This window comes from Salmo salar, chromosome ssa07 (assembly GCF_905237065.1).
Source record: "Salmo salar chromosome ssa07, Ssal_v3.1, whole genome shotgun sequence".
NCBI classification, from domain to species: Eukaryota; Metazoa; Chordata; class Actinopteri; order Salmoniformes; family Salmonidae; genus Salmo; species Salmo salar.
In genome coordinates, this window is record NC_059448.1 from 34,737,408 (window position 1) to 34,745,809 (window position 8,402).

At 40.8% G+C, this 8,402-nt stretch overlaps 1 protein-coding gene across 1 annotated transcript in view; it reads left to right on the forward strand.

Moving 5' to 3' along the window:
- LOC106609088 (bromodomain-containing protein 1) overlaps positions 1–6,517 on the forward strand; it is a 32,628-nt gene extending 26,111 nt beyond the window's left edge. Inside the window, exons 11-12 of the mRNA XM_045722510.1 lie at positions 5,591–5,745; positions 6,008–6,517. Coding sequence (XP_045578466.1) covers positions 5,591–5,745; positions 6,008–6,191 — 339 coding nt within the window. The 3' untranslated portion in view covers positions 6,192–6,517. The remainder of the gene's footprint in view (positions 1–5,590; positions 5,746–6,007) is intronic.
- Positions 6,518–8,402: the final 1,885 nt, after the last annotated feature.

Below are 8,402 nucleotides of genomic sequence, written 5' to 3' on the forward strand. Positions count from 1 at the left end.
AATTGACTCTTGATGGAAGCCTGGAGGTTTTTATTCTAGGCATGAAGATATGTCATAGTCATGTCTAGACTATAATAGGCTATACTGATAACTCATGCTTGGCTGCCAAATGTATGCAGTGCCTTCAGAAAGTATTCACACCCCTTGACTTTTTTCACATGTTGTTGTGTTACAGCCTGATTTTAAAATTGATTTAAATTGTGATTTGTTGGTCACTGGCCCATAATGTCAAAATTGAATTATTTAGTTTTTATTTTATTTTTATTTTTACATATTAATACAAATGAAAAGCTGAAATGTCTTGAGTCAATAAGTATTCAACCCCTAAAAAGGTTCAGGAGTAAAATATTGCTGAACAAGTCACAAAAGTGTTTGGTGTGTTTAACATAATTTTTTTAATGACTACCTAATCGCTTTAGCCCACACATACAATTATCTGTAAGGTCGTGCAGTGCATTCTAAACACAGATTCAACCACAGACCAGGGAGGTTTTCCAATGCCTTGCAAAGAAGGGCACTTATTGGTAGATGGGTACAAATAAAAAAGCTGGTATTGAATACCCCTTTGTGCTTAGTGAAATTATTCATTACACTTTGGATAGGGTATCCACCCAGTCACTACAAAGACACAGGCATCCTTCCTAACTCATTTTCCGAAGAGGAAGGAACCTTTAAAACAGTTAGAGTTAATGGCTGTGATGGGAGAAAATGGTGGATTGATCAACATTGTAGTTACTCCACAATATTGACCTAATTGACAGAGTGAAAAGAAGGAAGCCTGTACAGAATAATATTCCAAAACATGCATCCTGTTTACAACAAGGCACTGAAGTAATACTGCAAAGAATGTGCCAAAGCAATTCACTTTTTGTCCTGAGTACAAAGTGTTATGTTTGGGGCAAATCCAATACAACACATGACTGAGTACCACTCTCCATATTTTCAAGCATGGTGGTTGCTGCATCATGTTATGGCTATGCCTGTATTCATTAAGAACTGGGGAGTTTTTCAGGATAAAAAAAGAAATTGGATGGAGCTAAGCACAGGAAAACCTTTTTCAGTCTGCTTTCCACCAGACACTGAGAGATGAATTCACCTTTCAGCAGGACAATAACCTAAAACAAAAGGCCAATTTTACACTGGAGCTCCTTACCAAGAAGACAGTGACTATTCCGGAGTGGCCGAGTTACAGTTTTGACTTAAATCTACTTGAAAATCTATGGAAAGGCCTGAAAATGGTTGTCTAGCAATGATAAACAACCAATTTGACAGAGCTTAATGGGCAAATGTTGTACAATCCAGGAGTGGAAAGCTCTTTTGATACTTACCCAGAAAGACTCAGCTGTAATCACTGTCAAAGGTGCTTCTACAAAGTATTGACTCAGGGGTGTGAATAATTATGTAAATGTGATTTTATGTATTTAATTTTCAATAAATTCGCAACATTTCTAAAAACATGTTTTGGCTTTGTCATTATGGAGTGTTGATGGGTGAGGAGAAATCTATTTAATCCATTTTGAATTCAGGCTGTAACACAACGAAATGTGGAATAAGTCAATGTATATGAATACTTTCTGAAGGCACTGTATGTGTCCCCATAATATTTAAATTGATTAAGTGTGATCATAATCATTATTTTAGCGATCCATGGTAGGCGTCCTTTCTAATAACAATGCACCCCATCCTGATGATTTAAGTTGGTGGACCATATTTGTATTTATGGATGAGAAAGTGAACTTGCCATTTCCAACAAGTTTAGTGGGGATGCCCTGCTTTGCGATCGATTGCCTAGGACAGAGTTCTCCAACTGTGTTCCTGGCGAGGTACTGTCCTGTATGTGTTCACTCCAACCCTAATCTATTGCATCTGATTCAATAGTTAGCTGGTTGATAAGCTGATTCAGGTTAGTTTACAACTGGGGTTGGCGTGAAAACCTACAGGAAGGTAGCTCTCCAGGAACAAATCAAATCAACGTTTTTTTTGTCACATGCGCCGAATACAACAGGTGTAGACCTTACAGTGAAATGCTTACTTACAGGCTCTAACCAATAGTGCGAGGGAAAAAAAGGTGTGTGTGTGTGTGTGTGGGTAAGTAAAAGAAATAAAACAACAGTAAGAAGACATTTGAAAATAAGAGTAGCAAGGCTATATACAGACACTGGTTAGTCAGGCTAATTGAGGTAGTGTGTACATGTAGGTATGGTTAAAGTGACTATGCATATATGATGAACAGAGAGTAGCAGTAGCGTAAAAAGAGGGGTTGGCGGGTGGTGGGACACAATGCAGATAGCCCGGTTAGCCAATGTGCTGGAGCACTGGTTGGTCGGGCCAATTGAGGTAGTATGTACATGAATGTATAGTTAAAGTGACTATGCATATAAGATAAACCGAGAGTAGCAGCAGCGTAAAAGAGGGGTTGGGGGGGGGCACATAATGCAAATAGTCCGGGTAACCATTTGGTTACCTGTTCAGGAGTCTTATGGCTTGGCGGTAAAAACTGTTGATAAGCCTTTTTGTCCTAGACTTGGCACTCCGGTACCGCTTGCCATGCGGTAGAGAGAACAGTCTATGACCGGGGTGGCTGGGGTCTTTGACAATTTTTAGGGTTGGAGAGCCCTGACTTAGGACATCAACAGCCAGCCAGGGTTTTATTAAATAAGCATTTGGCGATGTTTAACTTCAATTCACTGGCACCATGAATAATAGCTTAGCCATTGATAGCCTATTATATACTTTAATGTACTTTTGGTGAATTGATGAGGCTTTGAAAGACAAGACATTGCGAGATACAGATTACCAAGTGCACGTTTGTCTGCCTGACTCGATCCTCTCTCTCCCTCGCTGGCTCGCCTGGTCTTTCTCTTTGCTAGGAAAAACGCAAGTGTGTGTTTTAGTCTTTGGTCTGTTTCGTGTAGAATAGCTCAGTCTCCTCCTTTTATAGCCCCTACTAGTGAATTTGCGCGAGACATTGCAGGACACCGCATTGCGATCAGTGGCGATTTTAGGATGGAAATCTTGGTGGGGCAATCTCAAAACATTTTTTTAGATGCATGCCACAACACAACACTAAACAATACATTAATTGGACTGTAATGGTGACAAACGGTGCCCACACACTGTTTGGGCCTACATTAAGCTGTCCCAATTGCAGTCCCAACACCTTACCGCTGTTACACTCGGCTATCAGACGAGCCTTGTCTGGCAGCAAAACCGTTCATTCAGCCTCATTTACTGCCTTTTAAAAAACATAGCTGATATGGTTGACTTGCTTAAACAAATGTGGTTTCTGACAATTGAGATGTATAAACTATTGCATCAGGGGATGCCGAGTGGAGAAGAGGCAATTAATGAGCGAGGTAGGACAAACTTAGTCAATATAACTTTGTTCAGCACTTTTAAAATGTACAGCAACAGAATTCAGAACATGGGCCGTTCTTACAGTATTCTCCCTGTACAACAAGTCAGAACCGTAGGATAAATAAAGGGGGCATATAAGTAGACAATGAAAGCTCTTACAATATTTGATTATGACATTTTGTTAAACAGGCTATAAGCTACGTGCACCACCAAGTCAGAACAGTAGGCTAAATTATGAGGGGAAAAGTGACCAAATGATTAGGGTGAGGCACATGGGCTACTAACAGCTTACTACACAACATACACTTAGTATTACTTTCTTAGCTACAGTATACATATCTCCTTGACATATTACATTATTTATGCAGCAGCATACAATACATTTTGGACTCACTTTGGTGTGCTGTGCTCACTTGAACAGGAAGGTGGTGTGGTGGTCTTTCTTGTGGGCAAATTTTGTCATCAAAGTCTGGCATTCTCTGGATTTATGGTAGAAGTCATGCTGGATTGACAGCATGGTCAATGTTGAATGTTTATCCTTTTAAGCTTGGAAAGAGACCCTTAAACCCAGACTTGGACCACACATCCACTCCACTGAACAGCAGGCTTTGTGATTGCTTTGCCAGTTAGCCACTTATTCCTTCCAAACCACTCGTTGTTGAATTTGCTTTTTCCAACTTGTTGTGTAATGTTTATTGCCGATGAGCGCCGATACTTTTTATCTAAAATTTCTCTTTATTTGAAAAGGATTTGACAGTAGATTGTTAACGTGATTCATGATGACTGCTAGGTAAGATTTTGAAAGTATGACGTTGACATGATCAATCAAAGCTACTGTAGATATAACGTGATTTGACGTCATTTTATCTGTGGCTCTCCCTGTAGATTTTGCGGTGACGTGGTGTCCCAATGAGTGACGGAACACTGAGCCAATCACGGTGCAACTAGAGAACATTACCAACCCCTATGCTCCGTATTTTCTGCTGGCTGCCCCACCACCACAGAAAGCACTGAGCTAGGCTGAAACACCTGCATTTTGGAGCTGCATTACTGAAGAAAGAAAAAAAGAGTCCGCTTGTATGTGGCCTTACTAACTCAATTATATTTTTTCATTGTTTGCAAACTGATATGGGACCTGTATTAATGCCAGAATAACATACCCTGAATGACGGGTATCACTGGTTGCGATCGCCTGTACATCTTTTGATTACCAATGCACGGTTCAGACTCTGCCTGGTGGCCGAAATGCCAGACTGCCCATCCCCTCTCGCTCCCTTCCTTGTTAGCTCACTCTTTCTTTGCTGTGATAGATGCAAGAGTTTTTGTTCCCGGAAGTAGCCACGCCAACTAGTTTCCTCCCTTGCAAAAATACTGAATCTTAGGAGTCGACTAGTCGATGCCTGACACCCAGAAATGTGAGTCGACACTGGGAATCAACGGGCAAGGAGTCGAGGAATTGATTCTAGTGTTCCTGTGAGAATCTGACTAGTAGAGGCTGACAACGTCTCTTGCTCTTCCACAGTGGAAGCAAACTCACATTGAAAAACAACCTAATTTGTGAACTAAACAATGTAAATGTACAAGAAACAAGAAGATAAAGTCTCACTGTAGTAGTTAGACCAACTTTTATGCCTGTACCCATTGCTTCTAAAACAAACTTTTCAGCTCTTCACTCGCAGTGCACACAGCCCTCCAGCCAGGCAGTGTTGCTTTGCGAGTTGAGATAGCTATAACGTTACGATTCCTATTTGTTTGTGCATTGCCAGATATGAAACAAAACAGAATAAGTACTTTAAACAGCTACAGCCCCATTTATTTTTCTATAAATCACTACTCACACGTGCCAATACTTGACTTTTGACCAATGTGGCTGGTGAATTAGAAATTCGTACCCGCCAATGCCAAGAACTACCCGCATTTGGTGGGTGTTTAATTTTAGGCCATGCTTGCTACCCCCTTCATCAAATCTTGAGTGAGTGATGTTCAAGTTTCGTCTTTGCCTTTCATGGTAGAATAAATCCTAGGTCCATATCTTCCAAGTCCTCTAGATGGTGCCATTGTCAAATAAACAGGTCTGATTTGACCTTAGTTTGAGAGGACGAAGTGGATGCACCTCTTTTCAACACAAGCACGAGCATGTGTGTGTTTGAGCATGTGTATGCAAGTATACTGTGCCATAACATTCCAGACACCACTCCCTAGTAAACCTGGTACACCTCTTCCACCACGTTAGATTGTTGACCCCCACATTCCCCGGGTGGGATGCCAGCACAAAGGGGTGTCTATCCCCATGCCTCCCCTCGGCATCCTCCGGGTCGGAGAACGGATGCAGTACAAGAACGAAGAAAAACTGTTCCTCGTCCTATTCTTCGACAACAAACGCAGCTGGTAAGACACATCTCCTATGTTCTCCAATACTAAATGCTTTGAAAGGGATTTTTGGTTGTTGTTGATAGCAACATACATGGATATACCATTTTGCAATCTACATTTGCAATATTAAGTGTTATTTCAATACATGCTGTGAATTTTCATACACAACCAACAGACAACACAAAGAACTCAAATCTGAATTATAAGTTCTACATTTTTGCAGATTTGTATCAGAAGAAATGTAGCTGAATTTGATTTCATTATTCTCTCTTCTCAGGCAATGGCTTCCTAGGTCTAAGATGGTCCCTCTGGGGATCGACAAGACCATCGACAAGATCAAGATGATGGAGGGCAGAACATCCAGCATCCGTAAGGCTGTTCAGACTGCCTTCAAACGTGCCATGAAACATCTTAGCATTGTTCAGGACGAACCTGTCAGCGACATGAGTGACGTGGACTAACACACACACACCCAACCCTTGAATTACTGCTCATGGTCTTGTCCCGGACCTGAGCCTGGCCTACACTCCTTCCTTCTCCTCTTTGTCAGTCTTTCCAAAGGTCTATGCTGGCTGTGTTTACCAGGTGCCTGGCTACCCCCCTGGCTTGGTATGGTGCCCCCTTCCACGTCAGCCCTCGCCCGCTGGTCTGACGACTGCTGCTTTAAAGAATGTGCCCCAGTTCCCCTCCTATCTACTTTTCTCCATGGTCGTGTTCAAGATGCACCAAATGGAAGAAAACAACTCACTCGTCTCGCCTTATCAGTGGTGGAAAAAGTACCCAACTATCATTCTTGAGTAAAAGTAAAGACAATAGAAAATGTCTCAATTAAGTCACCCAGTAAAATTCTACCTGAGTAAAAGTATTTGGTTTAAAATATACTTAAGTATCAAATTCCTTATATTAAGCAAACCAGATGGCACCATTTTATTTTAAAAAATATAAATATTTACGGAAAGCCAAGGGCACACCAACATTCAGACATAATTTACAAATGAAGCATGTGTGTTTAGTGAGTCCCCCAGATCAGAGGCATTAGGGATGACCAGGGATGTTCGGTTGATAAGTGCATGAATTTCACTATTTGCCTGTCTTGCTAATAAGAATTCAAAATGTAACGAGTACTTTTGGGTGTCAAGGAAAATGTATGGAGTAAAACGTACATTATTTTCTTTAGCAATGTAGAAGTAAAAGTAGTCAAAAATATAAATAGTAAAGTACAGATACCCCAAAAAAACAACTTAAGAAAAAATACTTGAAAGTACTACATAAATGCTTTAATCCACTGCACCTTATGCCATTTATTTCCACTCAAAACTACCTACTACATTTTTTTGTTAACTCTGTAAATAACTGCAATATTTGTCTGACACACTAACTTATTTTGTAGATTGAATGGAATTTGTACTGTACAATGGATTTTCTTACTTCACCAAAAAGTATAAATACTAGTATATAAGCACTACGGTGTGGTATTTCGAAGTGCTATGAAGATAAGACAAGTGTAAAAAGCCTTAGCAGTATAAAATAATGGGGATTTTTTTTTAAAGTATATCCTTTTACATTTTTTTGTATTTTATTTTAAGTTATTGAAGTTTATAAAATATAAACTTCCCTTTGGCATTAGTCCTTCTGTAATCCAATTTTATCACTTTTCAATTTTTTTTATTTTTTATTTTTTACACAATAGTTTTACAATATTTTTGTTTGTCCGTAAGTATTCAGACCCCTTGACTTAATCCACATTTTGTTAGGTTACAGCCTTATTCTAAAATTGATGAAATTGTTTTTCCCCCTCCTCAATCTACACACATTACCCTGTATTGACAAGACAAAAACAGTTAAAAAAAAACAACATTTTTAGTAATATCACATTTACATAAGTATCCAGACCCTTTATCCAGTACTTTGTTGAAGCCCCTTTGGCAGCAATTACAGCCTTTTAGTCTTCTTGGGTATGACGCTACAAGCTTGGCACACCTGTATTTGGAGTTTCTCCTGCTCTTCTCTGCAGATCCTCTCAAGCCCTATCAGGTTGGATGGGGAGCGTTGCTGCACAGCTATTTTCAGGGCTCTCCAGAGATGTTCGATCGGGATCAAGTCCGGGCTCTGGCTGGGCCACTCAAGGACATTCAGAGACTTGTCCCGAAGCCACTCCTGCATTGTCTTGGCTGTGTGCTTAGGGTCGTTGTCCTGTTGGAAGGGGAACCTTGGCCCCAGTCTGAGGTCTTGAGGGCTCTAGAGGAGGTTTTCATCAAGGATCTCTCATCTTTCCCTCGATCCTGACTAGTCTCCCAGTCCCTGCTGCTGAAAAACATCACCACAGCATGATGCTGCCACCACCATGCTTCACCGTAGGGATGGTGCTAGGTTTCCTCCAGACGTGACGCTTGGCATTCAGGCCAAAGAGTTCAATCTTGGTTTCATCAGACCAGAGAATCTTGTTGCTCATGGTCTGATAGTCTTTAGGTGCCTTTTGGCAAATTCCAAGCGGGCTTTCATGTGCCTTTTACAGAGGAGTGGCTTTCGTCTGGTTACTCTACCATAAAGGCCTGATTGGTGGAGTGCTGCAGAGATGGTTGTCCTTATGGAAGGTTCTCCCATTTCCACAGAGGAACTCCAGAGCTCTGTCAGAGTGACCATTGGGTTCTTGGTAGCCTCCCTGACCAAGA